General features: G+C 43.3%; 1 protein-coding gene across 1 annotated transcript in view; it reads right to left on the bottom strand.

Annotated features, from left to right (window-relative positions):
- PPARA (peroxisome proliferator activated receptor alpha) overlaps nt 1–24,616 on the bottom strand; it is a 175,359-nt gene that overhangs the window by 55,738 nt on the left and 95,005 nt on the right. Inside the window, exon 3 of the mRNA XM_033953295.1 lies at nt 11,304–11,549. Coding sequence (XP_033809186.1) covers nt 11,304–11,514 — 211 coding nt within the window. The 5' untranslated portion in view covers nt 11,515–11,549. The remainder of the gene's footprint in view (nt 1–11,303; nt 11,550–24,616) is intronic.

The raw sequence follows: 24,616 nt of genomic DNA, 5'->3' as shown, positions 1-24,616 counted from the left end.
CAGACTATATTGTAAGCTATAAAAGGAGGGGAAAAACAGCTCTTTCTTGGAGGAATGAAAGGGAGGGGGCAGTTAATGGTTAATAGAAACATGACAGCAGATAAAGGCAAAATGGCCCATCCACTATCTCCTCCGCTTCCTAAGAGATTCCATGTGCCTGTCCCAAGCTTTCTTGAATTCTGACACAGTCTGTCTCTACCATAGTGAGAGAATATTCCACGCATCTACCATCCTATCATCTTTAAACTTCATCCTATGCCCTCTCATTCCAGAGTTTTCCTTCTTTTGTAAAAGACTAACTTCCTGTACATTGATGCTATAGAGATATTTAAACATCTCTATCATATTCCCTCTCTCCCATCTTTCTTCCAGTCTGTCCCCATACGCTTTATAACAAAGTCCACTAACCAATTTTGTTGCAGCCTTCTGGACAGATTTCATTCTATTTATGGGAAGATTATATTCTTACCTCAATAATCTTCTTCCTAGTAACAGGGCATGAGTCCTGATGAGTGGGTCAACTTTCCCTAACTGCGAGCTGTGCAGAAGGAATCAGACTTTTTCTTTGGCTCCACCTCCTTCCTTAGTAGGCTGTACTGACTCTTCAGTTTGTACAAAAGCAGTCAATATCCACTACAATGCAATAAATAAAGGAGGGGTTTGGGGAACTTCCCCGACAAGACATTTCAGTTCTGCTCTATAACAAGTACAATGAACAATATTAATAAAAACATATCAAATAAAACAAAGTAGAACAATGAGGCCACATATCAAGAGTGCAACCAGCACTAACGTTTATGGAGTTTGCATACTCTTAATTGCATTTGTAATGATAACATGGTTTTGTTCGCCTAAAACCTCACTGGCATGAGAAGATTTCAAGATCTGGACTGACATACTTATTTGAGACAGTGAGCAGGTGGATAATTAACTGATAGGATGGGGTGTCAAGACTTGTATGCCCTGTTACCAGAAAGCACAGTTACTTACCTGTAAAAGGTGTTATCTGAGGACGCAGGCAGATATTTTCACATGTGGGTGAAGTCATCCATGGAGCCTGGTATGGATGCGCAAAAAGTGTACTGTCACTTTAAAAGTCTAGAGAACGGCCGGTGCTTTCTCACCCGACATCAGCTCAAAGGACCATCAGTTCAGTAAAATAGCTAAGAAGCCAACTAGAGAAGGCAGGAGGGTTGTGAGAATATCTGCCTGCTGTCCTTGGATAACATCTGTAACAGGTAAGTAATTGTGCTTTATCCTTGGACAAGCAGCAGCATATTCTCACATGTGGGACTCCATAGCTGCCAGGATCATGTGAGCGGTAACAATCTTTGTATTAACATTAGTCTGTCAAGTTTAGCAGGGTTGGTGGGGAGTTGGCAACTAAACGGAGAATAAATTTGGTAGAACTGCTTGGCCGAACCAACTATCCTGTCTGGAATGATTCTCCAAACAGTAGTAGCATTTGAAGGTTTGAAATGAGGACCAGATGGCTGCCTTACAAATAGATATGCTACTGAAGTGACGATTGCACTAACCTTATGTGCAGTAGCATGGCTTTCCAGTGTCAGCCCAGCCCAAGCATAGCAGAAGGAGATACAGTCCTCCAGCCATGTAGAGATCATTCTCTTGATGACAGGCACTCCACGTCTGTGAGGATCGAATGACAGGAAGAGCTGAGTGGAAGTCCTGTCTGGCTTAGTCCAATCCAAGTAATAAGCTAATGCATTTTTGCAGTCTAATGTGTGAAGTGCGGCTTTACCAGGATGTGAGTGTAGTCTTGGGAAAGACTTGAAGCACAATATATTGGTTTAAGTGAAATTCTGATACTATGTGAAGGAAGAATTTTGGATGAGTTCGGTGAACCACTCTATCATAGTAAAATGTTGTAAAAGGTGGATCTGACAAAAACGCTTGAAATTCACTTGGCGAGCAGATGTAACAGATATGCAGAATGTTACTTTCCAAGTAAGATGCTTAAGAAATGAGGATGAAAGTGTTTCAAATGGAGGCTTCATTAGAGTGGAAAGGATAACATTAAGGCCCCAGGCCACCAGAGGTGGTTTGGTGTGGTTGACTCGTTTCATAACTCTGATAACCAAAGGATGTAAAGATAGTGGTTCTTTTTTTTATCAAGTAGAGTGTGAAAAGCCCTGAGAGACTAAGATGAACTCTAAACTAAGTAGTTTTGAGACCTGAGTCAGAGAGGTGGAGGAGATAATCCAAAACCGATGGAAGAGGACAAGTTGTTGGATCCAGAGAATGGAGATTACATCATAAAGTAAAACACGTCCACCTGAAACGACAGTAGCACCACATGGAAGGTTTTCTAGAAGCTTCAATAACAGCAGTAACAGGATAAGATAACATATAAGTGTCTACTGCTTGAGAGAAAATACCAAGCTGTGAGAGGAAAGGAATGGAGATTGGGATGGAGGAGAGAGCCTTCATTCTGTGTTAGCAAGGTTGGAAAGATTTGTAGTGTGATGGGAGTCCATAAACTGAGTTATAGTAGGAGAGGAAACAAAGGCTGACATGGCCACCATGAAGCTGTGAGAATCACGGTGGTTGGCTCTTGCAGAAGTTTGAGAAACATTTTCTTGTTTAACAGAAGTGAGGGGAATGCATAGAAGAATTTGTTTGTCCAGTCAAGGAAGAAGTCATCTGATTTGGAGTGTAGATTCTAGAGCAGAAGGTCGGTAGTTTGTTATTATGAGGGGATGTAAATAGGTCTATTTACTCCTGGCAGAATTCTGCAAATGCAGAATTTGTGTAGAATTCCTCACTCCCCTCAGGATGCAAAGAATTCTGCATATGCTGTGCAGAATTTAATGCAGACACAGGCAGTAAATGAGGTGTGACATGCTGCCCGACGGGTCATTTTCACTTCCTGGGCTGGCTTAGACTCGACATGCCAACATACTGTTGCACGTGGGGAAGAAGAAACCTCAGAACACCACCTGGTAGCTATTAAATGGTGAAAACTCATAGGCATAAAAAATCTTTCCCACCTCACACAGTTCAATGGCTCTGTGCAATGCAACTACAAGATTAGAGAGAGAAAAGTCAAACATGCTTATCTCATATTGGAGGTCCGTTTCACCAATGATGGCTAGCGTTTTACAGTCTCTGCTGACTCAGGGTGTGGACTCACTCATCAGACCTAAAATGAAAATAATCAGAAGTGATGACAAAATTCCAGATAATCGCTATGTCCTGATCTAGAAAAAAAAGTTTGTAAGGCACCTCTGTTTTACAGCATCAAAACTTGTCCTCCTGCTCCACAAAGATGGCTGTGGTACGCCAAGATACCATATTTGAAGACATTGTGCAAAACTCATTCCGTTCTGGTTTCCAATATATCTCCATGAGTTGAACATGTTCTGATTCACAAATCCCGTCATTCCCATTATTGGAAATACCGCTATACAAAAGGTGCTTTGTCAGAACCACCGCCACTATCAAATATAAGGCAGAGTCATTTCCCAACACCAAAATTTAAACATCCAAGTAAAATGGGATTCATTGAAATATTTAATATTTGATGTTATCAAAAAATTTGATTTCACTCTAATCTCAGATTCATGCCTACCGGTTCTTCACTATCTAGAGTATGGATCCAGAACTATTTACGTGGTAAAAAGAGCCAGCGGAGTACAAAAACCCGCAGAAACCTCCTGTGCTCCTGAAAAATCAGGATGAGGAGGTAAACTTCCATGCGATCCAGGGAAGCCAAGAATTCCCCAGGCGCTACCCCCACCAAAAACCGAACGCACTGTTCCCATCCGGAAACGGGGTACACGCAGAAAGGTAAGCATGGACTTGAGTTCCAGAAAAGGCTTCCAATGTTCGGAGCCTTTCGTTGGAATGATGAGAAACATCGCATATCTCTCAGAGCCCAAGGCTTCTTGTGGAACCGGATCCATTGCTGCCAGATCCAGCAATCTTTGAACTGCGGCCTGCATGCGCCGGGCATGATCCAGATTTCCCGTGACAAGAACAGGGAGAAATCTGACGGTGGTCGGAAAAAAAATTTAAAGTGGAGACCCGGTCTGAGCACTTCGAGGACCCACAGGTCCGAAATCATCTTCTGCCACTCCGTCAGGTAGGCCGAGAGGCATCCCCCAATCTGAGGAAGAGGAGCCAGAGCCCTGGCGTCAGAACTCCCTTGTGGGATGGGCAGGAGGACTGTTGTTGGAAAAATGTTGTGCCTGACCTCCAAAATGAGACCTGGAAGGTGCTCCGAACCAGTACCCTGTAGATGGGGGTCCGGAGTACTGGAGAGGTCTCCTATAAGGACAAAAAATCTTGGTTGTCCAGATCCTCAAGCAGGTCAAGGTTTTGACCCGTAAAGCACTGCCCACTGGCCAGGACAGCCAAACCTTGGCCAGACAAGAGCAAACATCTGAAAGGAAACCAGCTCAGCACAGCTGTAGAAGAAGAAACCCCGGCTTACCAGTGAATCCACATCATTCGCTGAGCAGAGACCGAAGAAGCTCCAAGTTTAGCAAAAACCTTCACCATGCAAGGAGGGTATCCGCCAAACAAGTCACCATGGAGACTAGGAAATCAAAGTCCTGAAGGACAACCCCCTCGTGAGTGCCAAGCACTGGCAACAAAGGAGGAGGTCACTGTAGCTCACACTCCCGCCGATGAAGAATCTAAAAGGCATTTGAGGACAAAATCTACCCGCCTGTCCTGAACCTCTTGCAGGACAACCCCTCCAAGGGCAAGAACATGCGGTTAGTGACTTGTGCCACAGCCAAAACCACCGTCAGCAAAGCTATATGCTTGGAGAATTCCGGGTCCATGGGATGCAAGTGCGCTAAGACCCTAGCACAATTAAGGGGACCTCCTGGAACTCCCAAGTCACTAAATGCATCCTATCCCAGTCCAGAAAGGAAGAAGGCAGCAGGCGCTGATCACTCATGAAGGAACATTCTGCCAGCAGCTGGAGGTCTGAAATCAAGTTCAGGACCCTGAGGACTCAGAAAGGAGGGCAGGTCATTGTACAGACCGGAAGAACCTGCGCACAGCCGGGACAACCCCAAGTACTGGGGACCTGTCGTCAGTGGGATCCCGAAGATCTGCCAGAAAAGCCACACTAGTGGATGCTGCAGAAAACCCTACAACAGCCAAGGGACAGAGACCAGGGCAGAAGCGATGGCAGAACCACCAATTTGCTCTCCGGTGTCACCAAAAGTAAAACCCAAAGGCATGCTGGCATCCAGAGGGAGGGCAGATTCCATCTGCAGCAGTGGATTCAACGTGGAAGAAGCAGGCACAGCCTCTTTGAACCAGAAAAACCTGACACCTTATCTGACACTTGCAGGCGGGAAATAGGCACTGGCAGCGAAAGTCGTGCTTGCATGCCGCAGTATTGGTGCTCTAGCCAAAGAATGAGACATTCAACCCCCAAAGCTGCGCTCATGGTTCTAAGTCATGCGGTTTGAACCCATTTGAGGGGGACCGGACACGCCAAAAGCATCTCCGGTAGAAGTGGAGGCCAAGGGGGACTCTCTGAAGGAGGAAAACGAAGAAACTGCGCCAGTCTCGCGGCTTACGTGAATTGCATCTACAAAACTGCCAGCCATCTATCGTAATTGAGGCATGAATCCATGCCATCTTGTCCTGAGGTGGCCATCTGTGAAATTTGGAGCATAAACGAAGCTTTAAAGGGCAACAAATATACTTTTAAAAGTCCCCCCCCCCAAAAAAAAAAAAAAAAAAAAATCCAAGATGGCCACCGCAGGTGCCGATTTTGCCTTAAAACGGCTTGGGAAAATCACAGGAAATTCGATTTTTAGATTTTACAGGTGGGGAGGGGGCCTAGGGCATGTAGGGAAACCACCCCGAAACCCCTTTTTAGGACCCCCCCCAAATTGTCAAACAGAACATGTGCTGCAATAGAAATGAATGGCAGCCAGCTAACACAAAGCAAGCAGAAAGATCATACCTCAGGAGCTGATAAAAACTGGATTTCATATCTTCTGACCGCCTCACCTTCCCAATCACCCCAGACAGGGACTCTCTGGACCTCACAGCAAAATTAGGGAAGACATGAGGTCCGGTTCTGATCCCGTCATACCTCCAGGGAACTGAAGCAGCCTGCGCTCTACCCTGTTGCAGATGAACCAAGGATGAGGTGGCTCCCGATCCCAGAGACCCGATTTGACCTGCAGGCTGTCTGAGGGGTTTACTGCAGGTCTGCTAACAGTGCCCTCTTAGAAGCAAACGAAGTAAATACTAAAGTCTGCAATCTTTCGGCAAAGGATGTCCCTGAAGGGTGAATCCACAGCACAAGGGCAACCCGTGCCAAATGACGAAATAAAAGAACTAGAAATGTAAAATGAGCAGAAAAGATAAACCAGCAGTCAGAGCTACAGGAACAGACTGGAATTCTAAGGCATGTGACAGGATGTATATACCTAGGGAGGGGCTACAAGTTTGTTTTGGAGTGCCTGCAGCTCAGAGCTAGAGAGGATACACAAATCTGCTGGTGAAGATTCCAAAGTTTATTGTACAAGAAATTAATATTATTGATAATCAAAAGAAAACTCTTTAATATTCTGATTGCTACTGCTATTCAGGGTTCCTTTTACTAAGCAGGATAAGAGCATTTTACCACAGGCTGGTGAGGTAAATGCTCTGATGTTCATTGAATTCCTATAAGCGTCAGAGCATCTACCTCAACTGCCCATGGTAAAATGCTCTTATACTGCTTAGTAAAACCCAGCATTAATCATTTGTAAATGGAAGGATAATTCACATCTTAATTTCACAGAGTGGCGAAGTTATATCTGTTCCATAAGAAAATATGAGGAAATTATTGTAATTAAAAATCATAAACTTTTGTAAAATCTGGGCACTAGGTAGATAAACTTTGTAGTAAAACCTAATCATTACAGACTTCATTCATATTCCAATTTCCTACTGTTTATTGCTCGTGGCTTGTAAACTACTGCAAATCAATTTTGTAATAAGCACTAATTGTTCAAACTTACACATATTTACTCTTAAGTGTATTTGTATTTACACTGTTTGGGTCTCATTTAAAACCCAATAAAATATATGGGAAAAAAAGAAATGGGTCATTTGCAATTAATTCAAAATACAGCTATAAAGCTTATTACTAGCAAAAGAAAATATGATCATATCATATCGCATTTGAAATCTGCTTATTGGCGCCCAGTAAACTGCAGAATAGCTTATAAATCCTCTTACTTGCATTTAAAATATGCCTTTTCCATACTTCCGCTTTTTTTAGATAGTCTCCTAATTCCTTATACCCCGTCTAAAATACTTTGTTCTATTCAGCAAACTCTCCCCCTCCTTTACTAACACGTAGCAGGGGTTTTAGCTCCGACAGCGGCGGTAACTGCTCCGACGCTTATAGGAATTCTATGAGTGTTGGAGCAGTTACTGCTGCTGCAGGTACTAAAACCCGCACTATGCGTTAGTAAAGGAGGCAGGGCAGGATTAATTCGTCGAGGGCCCCTAGGCACACAAGTACACTGGGCCCCCTGCCCCGCCCCACCCCACCATGCCCCCAGGTGGAAATAGGAAGCTGCGTCAGAGGGAAGCTTTGGGCAAGCAGCAACGCTTGCACAAGTACAGTTCCCGTTGCATTTCTTACCCACGTGGCTTGGTTGTCTTACTTTCCGTCGATGGGGGGGGAAGCTGCGTTGCCGATTGGGGTGGGGCCAGCATTGCGGATTGGGGGGGGCCTGCATTGCCGATCGATACTGGAGGGGCCCATTGCCATTTGGAAAAAACAATGTTGATGCCCTCCTTCATCGGGCCCCCCTGACAATTTCGGGCCCTAGGCACGTGCCTACTTGGCCTATTGGTTAATCCTGCCCTGAAAGGAGGGGATCTCTTATTCCTTCCCACAGGCAAATATTTTACGACACAACAAGATCAACCATATTCTCAGTAATTAACTTGACATTATAGAATGCCCTTCCAATCCACCTCCAGATGGAAACTTCAATAGATAAGTTCAAAACTTTGCTCAAAGCCTTCCTGTTCTCTGATGCATTTAAAATATCTTTGTTTTTATGACCTCAACCCTACTTCTAAAAGATTCCTTCAACCTTGTTCTTTTCCTTTGCCCATCCATGATGTCAGTGTATGAAAGATTCCCCCCTCCTTCCCTCCCCTTTTTTTCCTTCACCCTTCTTTTTGATAAAATTGGAGTTTGCCCTTCTCCGTTCTCTTTCTTGTCCCCTCCTTTTGAATTTTTGTTATTTGTGTTGACATTGGGGGGGGTTATGGATATTTAATTCTATTTTTTATTATATTATACAGTAGACTCTCAGTTAATTGGCACCCTTGGGAATTGATAGATGCCAAATAAATGTAGTTTCTGGTTGCTTGAAAGTTACTATTAAAAACAGGCCAAACTAATACTATACCCCATACTATGCCATAAACTGTTTCAGACAAACTACTGGACATGTGGTAGACAAAACGGGAGTGTACTTAGATGTGGTGTGCCATGTTTACACTTAAATTTCATTTTTGTTTAAAGTATTACAGTATTTCTTTGATTTTTTTTTTTTTGCTGGTTACTTGAGAGTTCTGGTTGCTTGAATTCCAGTTAACAGAAAGTCCACTGTACTTTTAAACTAGTGATAATCACCTCCAAATACACTTTCCGCGCTAAAGCTGCACGCTCAGGAGCCATGCTGTAAGCCCAAAGTGTTCCAGATTTTCCATGGGCACCTGGCCCTGTGACAAGTAAATCCAGATGAAGGTGCCAAATTTGAGACCCGTCTTTCTGCAAGTGCACCACATCCATGTACCAGGGCTGACACAGCCAATCCAGGACTATCAGGGTTACCAATTCTGGGTGGAATGCTATTCTGCGGATGACCCAGCCTATCATGGACCACTGGGGGAACACATACAACAGCTCCTCCTCCAGCCAAGGTTTTACTAAGGCATCCAGTCCAGTACTTTCGGACTCGAATCTTTGGCTGAATAAACAATTTGCTTTCTTGTTCATTCCTGAAGCCATCAGATCGACCATCAATTGTCCCCAACAATGCACATTGCACTGAAAGACTTCCTGGGACAACGATCACTTCCCTAGAACCAGTGTCTGCTTATACATTCTCCACACCCACTATGTGAGCTGTGGAGATCACTTGCAGGTGGATTTTTGCAAAACAGGACAACTGGGCCTCCAATCTTAATGGAGCACTTCTGGTGCCTCCCTGCCAGTTGACATAAGCCACTGCTGTGGCACTGTCTGAGAAGATGATTTTAATATGCTGGATATTGATTGGACTGTCCCAGCTGCAGAACTGTCTAGAAGCAAAGAGATCTTGGATTTGCTACAGGAAGAATTGTTTCGGCAATTAGTAATGGAACCCACGTGGGATAGAACTATTTTGGACTTGGTGCTTACAAACGGGGAAAATGTTCCTGAGGTTATGGTGGGTGATCATTTAGCATCTAGTGATCACAGAATGGTGAGGATCAATATCAAAATGCAGGATGAGAGGACTTACTCAAGATTGAAGGTTCTAGACCTCAAAAGAACTAACTTTGTCAAGATGGGGGAATACCTCAAGGAAGAGTTAGTTAGCTGTTAGGGAACAGCTAAATGAAGTAGAAAAGCAGTGGGCAAAACTGAAAGAAGCTATCCTAAAAGTGACAAATCTTTATGTTAAAAAAGTACATTAAATAAAAGGAAAAGAAGGCTGCTTTGGTTCTCAAATGCAGTAGCTGAAAAGGTGAGAGAAAAAAAGATTAGCCTTCATAAATTACACGACATTGCAGAAAGAGGAAGACAGACAAAAATATGTGGGAAAACTATGAAATGTGGGAAAAGCTGTCAGAAAAGCAAAGGTGCAAATGGAAGAAAAATAGCCGATAAGGTGAAATTGGGGAACAAAACATTTTTTAGATATATAAGTGATAGGAAGAAGTATCAAAATGGCATACATAGTGAGGCTCAAGGATGAGGGAGACAAATATGCAGAAACCGATAAGGATAAGGCTGAACTGCTTAATTATTTCTGTTCTGTGTTCACGGACAAAAGACCGGAGGTAGGACAGCAAAAAATGAACACAGCACCCATCGCACAATTAACTTCCTCATGCCAAAATATTAGTTAGGATGATGTATACACGTTCTGAAGAAATGCCAGCAGCTTCTGCTATCTCAGTAGGATTAATTGGCGATCTTCCATGATGATTTAGTGAATTTCATCAACCATTTCATCGATTGTTGCTGTTTTTGGACTTCAGGAGCATTCTTCATCAACCATGCATGTCCAGCCATGTTAAAACTTAGCAGCTCAGGTTTTCACCATTGAAAATGAAGGAGACCCATCACCATACTCTGCATATAACTCAGATTTAATTTAGGTGCCTGCCAGCGCCTAACGTAAATCAATTTGTTTGTGAATCCGGGCCTTTTATTATTACTATGCTGTTAACAAAATCATAGGTTTTTATGTTAAACTGTACCTGCTGTACACCACTTTGGGTGAATCTCTTCATAAAGGCAGTTAATAAATCCCAATAAATAATGAATTTGAAATCCATCTGCAGTCTGAAGATCTAATCAACAGATTAACATTCTTAGGGTTTTATGTACTGTGGATAAATCTGACCCTTAATGAAACATAAGAAACATGGTATTTTTTGGAACCTCACCACAGTTTAGAATAACCTTCAAATTAGAGAATGATAAGGGGACAAATTTTTTCCCCATCTCCGTGGGAACTCATTTTCCCTTCACGTCCATGCAAGTTATTTTCCTGTCCCTGCCCCATTCCTGCAAGTTGCATCCTCATCTGTACAAGCCTCAAACACTTTAAAATCATAAGTGTTCATGGCTTGTGCGGTGAAGGCAGAGCTTACAGGAATGGGACAGGGGCACGGGCAGGGACAGAGACAGTGATAAAACTCACAGGATAGGGAAATTGAGCTTGTGTGGGGACAGGGACAAATTTGTCCCAGTGTCATTCTTTACTTCAAATACTTTTTGGATTTAGCTCATGTTCTTATTACTAAATCATTTTGAGATGAAATTGACACCTTTAGATATGGCATTGCCTACTAATCAAGATTTTAAAAAAGGCTCATTTAAACATGTACTATCCAGAGAATCACACAGGGCATGAATGTTTACGTGTAACAATTATTTGTAATAATCCAACCACAAACCTTCAGACTTATTCTTTAGGCTGTGACATGTTTTGCTGACAGCTTGGTGCTTGTGATAGGAAATAATGTTTAGTGATACCCAACTGTGTACTCTGTCAAACACAAGTACATGCACTTACCTGTAATGCCCGATCCATCTGATCCTGGACCATTTTCCAAACACTGGTAGTCTGTGATACTGAAGGCTCCAGAACTGTCATCTTCTATAGAATGAGAGATATCCTGTATGTCTCCTATTTCTTGTAGGAAATCACCAGACATAGGGCTATCAAGACTGTCATCTTCTAGCGGGGACAGAGGGCAAAGTTGGTTGTCTGCATCTACCATCATGGTATATGAAGTGTGATGATTTATTGGACATTAGACTGTAAATGAGAAAGAGATTTATAAATATACAGTAAAACCTTGGATTGCAAGTAACTTGGTATACAAGTGTTTTGCAAGACAAGCAAAACATTTTTATTAAATTTTAACTTGACATACAAGCAATGTCTTACAATACAAGTACATACAGTATACATACATCACAACATCAGAACTGAGCCGATGGTTCTTCTCTCTGCGGGAGTGTAGTGACTGTTCTAAATGAGCAAGGTCTTGCAATACAAGTACATACAGTATTTTGTATTAAAGTTTTGGGGTTGTGGAACGAATCGTCGAGTTTCCATTATTTCTTATGGGGAAATTTGCTTTGATATACAAGTGTTTTGGATTACAAGCATGGTTTTAGAACGAATTATGCTCGTAAACCAAGGTTTTACTGTACTTGTAAAGCAAAATAAACCAGTGTTTCTTATCTTTCTGTTATCTCTATTTACAATAGTCTTTGTCTAAAGAACTTAATTGTTAGTAAACAAGAGGGTAATTTTATAACAGGTTGCCTTGTGTGAAGGACAAGTAAGCACCAATTTTAAGGTTATCTTATGCCATAAAGGTACCTTATATGTTATAAAATATTTTATTTATTAGGATTAATTTACTGCCTTTTTGAAGAAATTCACTCAGGGCAGTGTACAGCATAAGTAAGTGAAAGATAAACAATAGACAATTACAGCAGTAAAAATATTCAAACATCAATACAGGGTATGGCATAGTATACTATATTATCATGCCAACACAATACGCAATAAAACATTTTAAAAGACAGCATATGTGTAAGAAGAGATGGACCATAAAACATATGTTCATATAGCTTTGCTGGTATTTGATGAATGAAGTTACACTGTAACAACAGAAATAAGAATATAAGAACATTGAACATAAGAATTGCCATCTCCGGATCAGACTATCGGTCCATCAAGTCCGGCGATCCGCACACACAGAGGCCCAGCCAGGTGTACTCCTGGTATAATTCTAGTCACCCATATCCCTCTATGTCTCTCGTAAGGAGATGTGCATCTAGTTTGCTTTTAAATCCGGGAACGGTGGATTCCACAATAACCTCCTCTGGGAAAGCATTCCAGGTGTCCACCATTCGTTGCGTGAAGTAGAACTTCCTGATATTTGTCCTGGACTTGTCCCCACTTAGCTTCAGTCCATGTCCTCTTGTCAGTGTCACATTAGTCATTGTAAATAATTTTCTTTCCTGCTCTATTTTGTCGATTCCTTTCAGTATTTTGAAAGTCTCGATCATATCCCCTCGCAGTCTCCTCTTCTCAAGGGAGAACAATCTCAGTCTCTTCAGTCATTCCTCATATTCCAAGCTCTCCATACCTTTTATTAGCTTCGTTGCTCGTCTCTGCACCCTCTCCAGCAGTTTTATATCCTTCTTTAGGTTGGGAGACCAATGTTGGACACAGTATTCCAAGTGTGGTCTGACCATTGCTCTATAAAGCGGCATTATAACTTTCTCCAATCTACTCGTGATTCCCTTCTTTATCATGCCTAACATTCTATTTGCTTTCTTTGCCGCTGCTACGCATTGTGCCGACGGCTTCATGGTCCTATCTATCAGTACACCCAGGTCCTTTTCCTGTTCGCTCTTGCCCAGAGTTGCACCTGACATTCTATACTCTTGTTTCTTGTTCTTTCTGTCTAAATGCATTACTTTGCTCTTTTCCACATTAAACTTCATCTGCCATTTCTCCGCCCAACTGACATAAGTCACTCTGGAGTTCCTTGCTATCCTTCTGCGATCTGATTGCCCGGCATAGCTTTGTGTTGTCTGCAAACTTGATGATCTCACTGGATGTTCCTTCTTCTAGGTCATTGATGCAAATATTAAATAAGATGGGCCCAAGTACCGAGCCCTGGGGTACACCGCTAGTCACTTTCTCCTAGTCTGAGAACTTCCCATTTATGCCCACTCTCTGCTTTCTGTTCTCCAGCCATTTGTCTATCCATCTTAGTAATCATAACAAAGAAAAGAACAAGGAAAAAGTAAAGAAAAAATATATATTTGGACTGCTCAGGGCCTTCTGGTCTCGCTCTGTCCGAGATTCTGAAATTGAGAATCTCGGAGACAGCGAGACCAGAAGGCCTTGAGCATGCGCAAATGCTCAAGGCCCAGTCTAGCCCAGCACAAGCAAAAGGAAGGATCGCCGATGCACCGCTCAGCCCAGCCCAGAAGAGGGAGGATCTTCGGGCACCGGCACCGGCATGTCCTGTGCGTTGGTGCTGGTGCCGGTGCCAAATCGGCGTAAGGGATATCGTTTTGGTGCTCGGGGGAGCATGTAAGATCGCCGGGGGGGGGGGGGGGGAACGACTCGAGCGGGGGGAGGGATGCCGGATCGCTGGGGGGGATGCCGGGTCATTAAATTTTCGCTGCCAAATTTCAGACCATTCTTCAAACTTCGCCAGGTCTTTCTTCATGTTATTCACACCATCCGGTGTGTCTACTCTATTGCAGATTTTGGTATCTTCCCAAAGAGGCAAACTTACCCGACAACCCTTCAGCAATATCGTTTATAAAAATGTTAAAAAGGACAGGCCCAAGAACAGAACCTTGAGGCACACCACTGGTAACATTCCTTTCCTCAGAGCGATCTCCATTGATCACTACCCTCTGTCGCCTTCCACTCAACCAGTCTTGACCCAGCCCGAGGATACTCAGTTTATTTATTAGGCGTCTGTGTGGAACACTGTCAAAAGCTTTGCTAAAATCTAAATACACACATCTAGCGTACAGCCAGATCATTTATAAATAAGTTAAATAGCACCGGTCCCAGTTCAGATTCCTGCTGCACATCACTATTTACCTTCCTCACTGAGAAAAATGGCCATTTAACCCTACCCTTTATTTCTGTCCAATAACCAATTCCTAATCCACAACTGAACACTGCCTCTAATTTCATAACTCTTTAATTTTCTCAGGAGCCTCTCATGAGGAAATCTGTGAAAAGCTTTCTGAAAAACTAGATACACCACATCAACCGGCTCACTTTTATCCACATATTTATTCACACCTTCAAAGAAGTCAAGTAAATTAGTGAGACAAGATCTCTCTCGGTTGAACTCATGCTGATTCTATCCAATTAAACCATGCTTGTTTCTATGTTTACGTGTTCCACAATTTATTTTTTTATAATTGTTTCCACTATTTTGCCCAGCATTGAAGTAAGGCTTACTGGTCTGTAATTCCCCAGATCTCCCCTAGAACCCTTTTTAAAAATCGGGTTAACATTGGCTACCCTCCAATCTTCAGGTACTATAGACGATTTTAGCGACAAGCTACAAATCACTAACAGCAGGTCAGCAATTTCATGTTTGAGTTCTTTTAGTACCCTGGGATGTTTACTATCTGGTCCAGGTGAATTATCGCTTTTTTACTTGTCAATTTAGCTTAGGACATCTTCCAGATTCACCGAGATTTTTCAGTTCCTCCACATCATCACCCTTGAAAAACATTTCTGGTTTAAATATCTTCTTCCGTAAAGACTGAAGCAAAGAATTAATTCAGTCTCTGCCCAAAGATTATCGCTATAAAAGATACCATAATCCATAGGCATCAGAATGAGGGGGAGGGGTACCACATGGGCCATGGCCTCCCCCAAAATTTCCAGTGGCAACAGGGTCAATGGTATATCTACACAGGCGGCACTCTCCTGGGAGTGGCATCTTACTGCCAGCCACTGTACCTGCTGGTCAGCTCTCTCTGTTGCAAACTATTCCCCATCTACTCCTCTCCCCCCCAGCACATCTACTTCATATTTCTTGCAAATGTTTCCATGTTTCCAGGAGGAGAAACAGATTCTCAAAGCCACCCTGCCTCCACCATCTCTCTACTGCCTGCCCCGCCCTCTCTGACAACTTCTTGTTTCCACTGGGGCGGGCTGTGGAGAGAAGTCGCCAGGCGGCAGTAGAATGGCATTGAGAATAGTTTCCTCTGCCCAGCAACATTTGCAAGAAATGTAAAGTAGAAACACAAGGGGGAAGGAAAAGATGTTGGGGAAGGTTCGCAGTAAAGAGCCGACCAGCAGGTATGCTGGCCGGTAGGAAGATGCCACTTCTACCAGAGTGCTGCCTGGTACCACCAGATTTGGGGGAGGGGTAGAAGGTAAAGAGGAAGCAATATAGAACTTGGGAGAGGGAGTGGGGAAGGGTTCAAATGAGGGAAGGAGGGAGAGACGTGACATTCAGGAATAGGGTATGGGGAGGAGGGAAAGATGTCTGATTTGTGAGGGATGGGGAGAGATGGATGGGGAAGGCAGCGAGGGTAAAAGGATCACAGGGAGAGGTGGCAGAGGGGGGTAGGAGGGGTACAATGAGAGATGGATTTGGAGAACGACAGAGGGAGCAAGAGAGGGAGAGAATGACATGGGGGAAGGCAGAGGGGGGTCAGGGAGAGATGGTACAAGGAGGTTAAAGAGAGGGAGAAATGGAAATAGAGGGGCAAAATGGAGAGAGGGAGAGATGGATTTGATGGAAAAGGCAAAATGTGGAAAGGGAAGGAGATTCAAGGGAGGGGCAGAAGGGGGAGAAAAGATGGATTACTCAGGGAAAGCAGAGAAGGGGGTACAGCAGAGCGTCGGGAGGCATTACTGGTGCTTCTCCTCCTCCATTTCGGCATGGTGAAAAGGAAAATATTTATTAAAGTACAGGTAAAATCCATGACGTCTAACTCATCAGTGAGCTGTAGCGGCCATCTTGGATCGACAGCCATTGTTTGTTTTTTAAAATAACAAAGAAAACCATAAAGAAAAAATACACGTCAGCGGGAAGGCAAGGCAGGTGAAAAAACAGACTTCTTAGCTCCGCAGAAAAATAGAAACTGAGGAGGTGCATGCACTAAGTTGGGTGGGAAGGCACTTGCGCATGCGCGGTGCGATCAGTTGCAAACTTTCTAAAGTTCTTCAAGCAAATTTGCTTTGCAGCTGTCCGCAGCAGGGCTCCGTGGATGACGTCATCCATATGTGAGAATACGCTGCCTGCTTGTCCTGGGATAACACTGCATTAGCTTAACTATTCACACAGATTTTCCAAACTTGTCTTAGTAACCCAACTGTATTTTAAATTTTCATACATTAAGTTTTCTCTTTTTGGGATTTGGGCCGAGTTTTATGACTATACTTTTTTCACTTTATTTTGAGATAGTAGAGTTAATTTCTTGAGCTTATGTATGTCATTTTCTTAAATTTATCTCAGATACACCGGTGAAGAAATCCTGAAAAATCTGACTGGCTAGAGGGAAAGGGCCCTTGCTTCGAACCATTATGTCAGAGCTTATCTCACTAAAAATTGCATTAAAAGACTTGAAACTCAACAGATAAAATTAAGCAGGACCTGCACATGATGAAGGAGGACTTGTGAACCTGTCATGCTCAAATAGCCACATCAGAGGAGCAGGCAGATGGCACCAAACAAAAGCAAAACCACCTGTGGAAGTCAGTTAAGGAAATTTAACTCCCAGCCCTCTAAACACTCGCAGGGAAGTTGGAAAGAATGTCATACTCCGCATACTTTCCCTACTTATTTGCATGTAGTTTATAGTTTATAGCTACTCTGAATAAAATTCAGATACTGGATGTTTAGTGTAGCTTTAAAAGAATACTGCTTCCCACCACTCTTTAAAAATTGAGACAGTATTTCTGTTACTGATATTTATGCACCCTGTATGCAGGATTTCATCAATTGGAACCAGAGAAATAATTTATGGATCCAGTAAGTCCTAGAGGATTCATAAGGGAATAATTGGGTGGCTTTTATGGAGCTGTGGCTCCCAAAGTTTTGAAACAACAATTCACTAAGGACGCTAAACTCATAAAAAGATATTGGGTGCAAGTGAAAGGCAAACTTTAGGAGAGGCTCTGTCATTAAAGACCCTCTGCCATTAAAGTTTTCCAATATGTGGCTCCGACAACATTATGTGCTCCACTTACATATCAGGGCAGGAAAATCCTTATCTTCCCAGACCTGAAAATCCAACTGGCTGTGGGGACACCAGGATAGGTTTGAGAGCCCTGCACTCACATATATCCTCTCTATTCTACCACTAAAAAAGGACTCTTGGGCTAGTAGTAGGCATCCCCTACTGCCTAATCATATAAGAGCAATCCTATGGAAGGAAACTTACTTATAAACAAACAAAACAGAGTGTCAATCAGATAACTTAAAATGAAGATCTACAGCAGCAGGACACAGCAGCAACAGCAATGACAAGGATCATCTTTCAAACAGCTAAGTGGCTGGTAATGAACTTTTGTTGTGGGGTGCAAACAAATAGTTCCAATAGTACTTAAGAGAGTGACACAGGGACAAAAATTCATCACCGTCCCCTCACCATATCCACATTTTCATCCTTGTCCCCACAGTGAAGTACATTTTTCATCCCCGGCCCTTCCCCGTAGTTTTCATTCCCCTCTCCACAGTCTTCATGTTCTTCCCTGCACCTTTCCGCTCAAAGCAGAAGCATGATTTTATGCAATTTTATGAGCCTAGGGCATTGCAAATAAACATTTTGGGCAAATTCTATAAACAGCATCATGATTATACGCAGCGGTAGGCGTCCTACCGCTGTGTAACCAGCCAACTGGAATGCAATTTGTTAAAAAAACCAAAACACCCTGAGGCAGGCTGCCTATATTGTAGGCGCCTTTGCAAGCCTAGGGAGGCACGTAGACCCGTCTAAGCTCGCCCAAGGCTAGGCGTGGTTTTGCCTGGAGGTGGCTTTAGGTGAGCTTAGGTGTCCCTAAGCATCTCCCAAGGGCCGCAATAGGTGTCTGAAATGTAGGCCAGTAAAAATGCTGGCCTACATTTCAAGTGACCACTGAACTGATTGCGGCAAGGGAATCTCCCTGCCATATTTGGTTTAGCAGCCGCAGCAGGAACCCGACCTACCGCGAAGTCGGCTGGCAGGAGGGATGCCCAATCCCTTCTGCCGCAAACCCCAAAACAATCCCCAGCAGGAGGTATGTCCAAGTCTCTCCTGGCAGAACCCCCGAAGCCGCCCACCCCCGAATGTCCGCAGCAGGAGTGCCCAATTTCTCCTGCCACCACCCCCCAAGACATCCACTGGCAGGAGGGAAGCCAAGTCCCTCCTGCTGGAAATCCCCCCTCACCCCAAGACATCCCTCCTGCGGGTAAGTCTTCACAGAGGTGATGGGTTCTCTACCATGGCCGCTAAACTGATCACGGCAGGGAGATTCCCTTGCCATGATCAGCTCAGCGGCAACATGATTCTCTAACCAGTGCCTGTAACATGGACGCCGGTTAAAGAATCATGGTGTTAGGTGGGCTTAGGCGTCTTTCCTTGAGGACAGTTACAATTCTATATAGGATGCCCTTGTGTGATTCTCAAAAGCCACTTGGGGGCTTCTGAGACCAGACGTCCTATACAGAATCCAGCCTTCTAAACACTTGCAGGGAAGTTGAAAAGAATGCCATACTCTGCATACTTTCCCTACATATTTGCATATACTGTAGTTTATAATTTATAGTTAATCTGAATAAAATTCAGATACTGGATGTTTAGTGTAGCTTAAAAAGAATACTGCTTAAGGTTTTAGACGAAGATTTGGGTATTCTGATTGGGTTGTGAGGAACTGGTGTTTGCTTTATGGCAGCATCCAGGTAGGAACTTGTCTATTTGGTCAGTAAAGAAGCCTGAGAGCTTATCACTGTTGAAGTCTGAGTTTAGGGTTTGGATGTCTCCTTGTGAGAACAGGTTTTTTGATCTGTTGGGAGTTTTTAGTAGTTGTTGGGAGTAATAAGAACATAAGAATTGCCGCTGCTGGGTCAGACCAGTGGTCCATCATGCCCAGCAGTCCACATACGCGGCAGCCCCCAGGTCAAAGACCAGTACCCTAACTGAGACTAGCCCTACCAGGCCTTTTTAGCATCAAGTATGGCTTGTTTATATTCTTGATGTAGGTTCCTCCAGCTGGATTTGTCCACGCTCAGTCTGGATTTGTACTATTTCCTTTCTGCTCTTCTTAGGTCTCTCTATTTATTTCAGTAAACCAGGGGGAGGAGTGTTTAGAAGGAAAGTATTTGCGTTCTTGGACTGAGGCTAATCCTTCATAAAGAGCTTTAACTTTGTTGTGCCAGGTCATGGCAGCCTCGTCAACAGATTTGAAATTGGGTTTTAGTGACTTGGCTAGGTTGAAAAGGCCTGATGAGAGAGGTCTCTTATGTCAATTGAATTGTTATTGAAGATTTTCGTGGGTTGGAGTTGTTTCATGGGTGATGGTTGTTTCGCTGTGTAGATGTGGTTAAAGTGATCAGGTGGTGATCGGACTAGGGTATTGGTTTGATGGAACAGTTTGGATTAAATGTTGCATCTTTTTGAGTGAAGATTAGATCTAGGTGAGGGGACTATTCGGTGTGTTAGTAATGGGATATGTGTTAGTGATAGGATGAAATCTGCCGGTGTTCCAGTTGCATTCAGGTAGTCTGTAAAATTGAAGTCTCCTAGGATAATAATCTGGTTAGTCACATAGAAACATGATGGCAGATAAAGGACAAATGGCCCATCCAGTCTGCCCATCCGCAGTAACCATTATCTCTTCCTCTTTCTAAAAGATCCCTCATGCCTATCCCAGGCTTTCTTGAATTCAGACACGGTCTCTGTCTCCACCACCTCTACCCTTTCTGTAAAAAAGCATTTCCTTAGATTACTCCTGAGCCTATCATCTCTTAATTTCATCCTATGCCCTCTTATTCCAGAGCTTCCTTTCAAATGAAAGAGACTCGACTTGTGCACATTTACATCACATAGATATTTAAACAACCCTATATCTCCCGTCTCCCGCCTTTCCTCCAAATTATACAGATTGAGATCTTTAAGTATGTCCCTTTACGCCTTATGACGAAGACCACACACCATTTTAGTAGCCTTCCTCTGGACTGACTCCATCCTTTTTATATCTTTTTGACTCCAGAATTGTACATAATATTCTAAATGAGGTCTCACCAAAGTCTTATATAGGGTCAGCAATATCTCCTTTTTCCTATTGGCCAAACCTTTCCCTACGCACCCTAGCATCCTTCTAGCTTTCGCCATCACCTTTTCAACCTGTTTGGCCACCTTAAGATCATCGCATACAATCACACCCAAGTCTCATTCTTCTGTCGTGCACATAAGTTCTTTACCCCTAAACCAGGGGTGTTAAAGTCCCTCCTCGAGGGCCGCGATCCAGTCGGGTTTTTAGAATTTCCCCCAAAGAATATGCATGAGATCTGTTACCATACCACGAAAGCTGTGCATGCAAATAGATCTCATGCATTTTCATGGAGGGAATCCTGAAAACCCGACTGGATTGCGGCCCTCGAGGAGGGACTTTGACACCCCTGCCCTAAACTGTACCATTCCCTTGGGTGTTTGCAGCCCAAATGCATGTCCTTGTATTTCTTAGTATTAAATTTTCGCTGCCAAATTTCAGACCATTCTTCAAGCTTCGCCAGGTCTTTCTTCATGTTATTCACACCATCCTGGGTGTCTACAATATTGCAGATTTTGGTATCATCCACAAAGAGGCAAATCTTACCCAACAGCCCTTCAGCAATATCATTTATAAAAATGTTAAAAAGAACAGGCCCAAGAACAGAATCTTGAGGCACACCACTGGTAAAATCCCTTTCCTCAGAGCGATCTCCATTGAGCACTACCCTTTGTTGCCTTCCACTCAACCAGTTCTTGACCCAGCCCGTCACTTTGAGACCCATCCTGAGGGCACTCAGTTTATTTATTAGATGTTTGTGTGGAACATTGTGAAAGGTTTTGCTAAATTCTAAATACACCCCATCTAGCGCACTCCCTCTATCTAATTTTCTGGTCACCCAGTCAAAGAAATTGATCAGCTTTGTCTGACATGACCTACCTCTAGTGAATTCATGTTGCCTCCGGTCCTGTAATCCACAGGATTCCAGAAACTTGATCATTCTCTGTTTTAAAAGTGTTCCCATTAATTTGCTTACCACAGAAGTCAGTCTTGCTGGCCTGTAATTCCCTACTTGGAAGTAGGAGATTTAGTAAGCGGAGATTTTCTTTTGACAGGGACGGAGGTTTGTTGTGGGTAATGTATGGTAGTATGAGTGTGATAAGAAACGCCTTCGCCGGATCAGACCTAGGTCCATCTAGTCCGGTGATCCGCACATGCGGAGGCCCAGTTAGGTGCTCCTTATTGGAGACCCGGATTTCCTGTATCCCCCGATATGATTTGCAAGAAGGTGTGCATCCAACTTGCGCTTGAAACCCAGAACAGTACTCTCTGCCACAACCTCCTCTGGGAGAGTATTCCAAGCACCCACCACTCGCTGTGTGAAACAGAACTTCCTGACATTTGTCCTGAACCTGCTGCCACTCAGTTTCAGGCTATGACCTCTTGTCCGTGTCACATCTGAAAATGTCAGTAATGCTGTTTCCTGGTCTATTTTATCAAATCCTTTTAATATTTTAAAAGTCTCTATCAAATCTCCTCGCAGTCTTCTCTTTTCGAGGGTGAACAGTCCCAGTTTTCTGAGGCGTTCTTTGTAGCTCAAATTCTCCATACCTCTGACAAGTTTCGTGGCTCGCCTCTGCACCCTCTCCAGCAGAGTTATATCCTTCTTAAGGTATGGAGACCAGTGTTGGACACAGTATTCTAAGTGTGGTCTGACCATTGCTCTGTAAAGTGGCACTATGACGTCTTCCGATCTACTCGTGATCCCCTTCTTAATCATGTCCAACATCCTGTTTGCTTTCCTCACCGCCGCCGTGCATTGAGCCGATGGCTTTAGGGTTCTGTCTATCAGTACCCCCAAATCCCTTTCTTGTTCGCATTTGCTAATGTCACACCCAATATCCTATATTCATGTTCTTTGTTTTTCTTTCCCAGATGCATTACCTTGCATTTGTCTGTGTTAAAATTAATCTGCCACTTTATCGCCCACTTTTCCAGCTGGTTCAGATCCTTCTGAAGATCCTCGCAGTCCCTTTGAGAGCCAACTACCCGACATAGTTTTGTATCATCTGCAAACTTGATTATATTGCATGTTGTCTCCTCTTCCAGGTCATTTATAAAAATATTGAACAAGATGGGCCCAAGAACAGAGCCCTGGGGCACGCTGCTAGTCACCTTCTCCCAGTCCGAGAATTTTCTATTTATGCTTACTCTCTGTCTTCTGTTCTCTAGCCATTTGTCGATCCATCTGTGCACTTCTCCTCCTATTCCATGACTTAGTAATCTACTCATAAGCCTTGCATGCGGGACCTTGTCAAACGCTTTCTGGAAGTCCAAGTAAATTATGTCCACTGGATGTCCACTATCCATGTGTTTGTTCACCTTCTCAAAGAATTGAAGTAAATTTGTCAAACATGACTTCCCTTTCCTGAAGCCGTGTTGACTAGCTCTTATTAGGTTGTGATCTTCCAGGTGGTGTACAATGTTATCTTTAATTATTGCTTCAATTATCTTCCCAGGAACCGATGTGAGACTCACAGGTCTGTAGTTTCCTGGTTCACCTCTTGATCCTTTTTTGAAAATTGGGATGACATTTGTTATCCTCCAGTCATCTGGTATTTGCCCGGTTCTAATTGACATGTTAGCTAAGGATTGTAATAGTTCCCCAATTTCCACCTTAAGTTCCGGTCCAGGGGATTTGTCATTCTTTAGTTTGTCAATCTGAAAGTATATCATGTCCAACTCCACATTTTCTGTTGCGAGGCTTTCCTCTATGCCTCCGGTGAATATCCTCCCTGTTTCTGGCATTGTTGCAGTGTCCTCATTTGTGAAGACAGAGGCAAAGAATGAATTTAACCTATCGGCAACCTGTTTGTCTTTTTTAATTGACCCTTTCCTTCCTTGGTCGTCGAGAGGGCCCACTGCCTCTCTTGTTGGTTTCTTTCCTTTTATATATCTAAAAAAGGGCTTAAAGTTTTTGGCTTCTTTCGCTATCTTTTCTTCATAGACTTTTTTGGTGTCTCTTACCACTATATGACACTTTTTCTGGTCGATTTTGTGACAGTTCCAGGCCTCCGTCGTTTTTTCTCGTTTCCATCTTTTAAACAATTTCCTCTTTTCCCGCACTGCATCCTTCACCTCTTTGGATAACCAAGCTGGTTGATCTTTTTTCACCTTCCTTTGGATATATTCGGTATGTAAAGATTCTGTGCTTCTATGATGGTGTTTTTCAGAAGAGACCATGCTTGATCAACTGTTTGGATTTGTGCTTTCCCCTTCTTGAGCTGTTTTCTAACCATAGTTCTCATGCTGTCATAATTCCCTTTTTTGAAGTTAAAGGTTGTGGCTTTAGTCTTGATTGGTTTCCCTTTTCCGATGCCAATGGAAAAATTGATCATATTGTGATCACTTGTCCCCAGAGGGGCCGCAACCTCTACATCTGTTGTCCTTCCAGTAATGCCATTCATGACCAAGTCCAGGATTGCGTGATGTGAGCCAAGGGGTGGCTTACCTCATAAGATGAAAAGGAGTGAAAACATTTTTTCTGTCCCCACCAAGAAAGAAATATCTGAGGGAGCAAGAAACTTTTAAATACCTGATCATGTGATTAGAAGCACTCAGGTACTGTGCACAGATAGGGGGGGGGGGGCAGGGCTGGCAATCCTATTCTGGATTTGGGTTGTTCAGAGAAGATGCATTTTCCTGGCTTTTCCTACAGAGATAAGTACAATACGTTTACATTACCTTACATGTGCTAACAAGGTAAACATTTGCTATAGAGTACAGTAGTACAGATGCTAATCCAATACATCTAATGTAAGCTCTGCTAAACAGAATAACTATTGGACATAACAGAGATTTTTATACCCCAAGAAAGCTAGGGTGGGCTTGCTGCACTGACCCTTAAGACCGAGGATCCAAAGGTAGAGTCAAGTCTGGCAACAACATCCACTCTGTAGAACTTGGTAAATGTGTGAAAAGACCATGTCGCTGCCCTGCAAATCTTCTTAGGAGAAACAAATCTAGCTTCCATCCATGAAGAAACTACACTCCCGGCAGAATACATCTTAACAAAAATAGGGGACAGTTGCCCCATAAGAATGTAAGTGGACTAA

This window comes from Geotrypetes seraphini, chromosome 7 (assembly GCF_902459505.1).
Source record: "Geotrypetes seraphini chromosome 7, aGeoSer1.1, whole genome shotgun sequence".
NCBI classification, from domain to species: Eukaryota; Metazoa; Chordata; class Amphibia; order Gymnophiona; family Dermophiidae; genus Geotrypetes; species Geotrypetes seraphini.
This window is presented reverse-complemented; position numbering and strand designations above follow the sequence as displayed.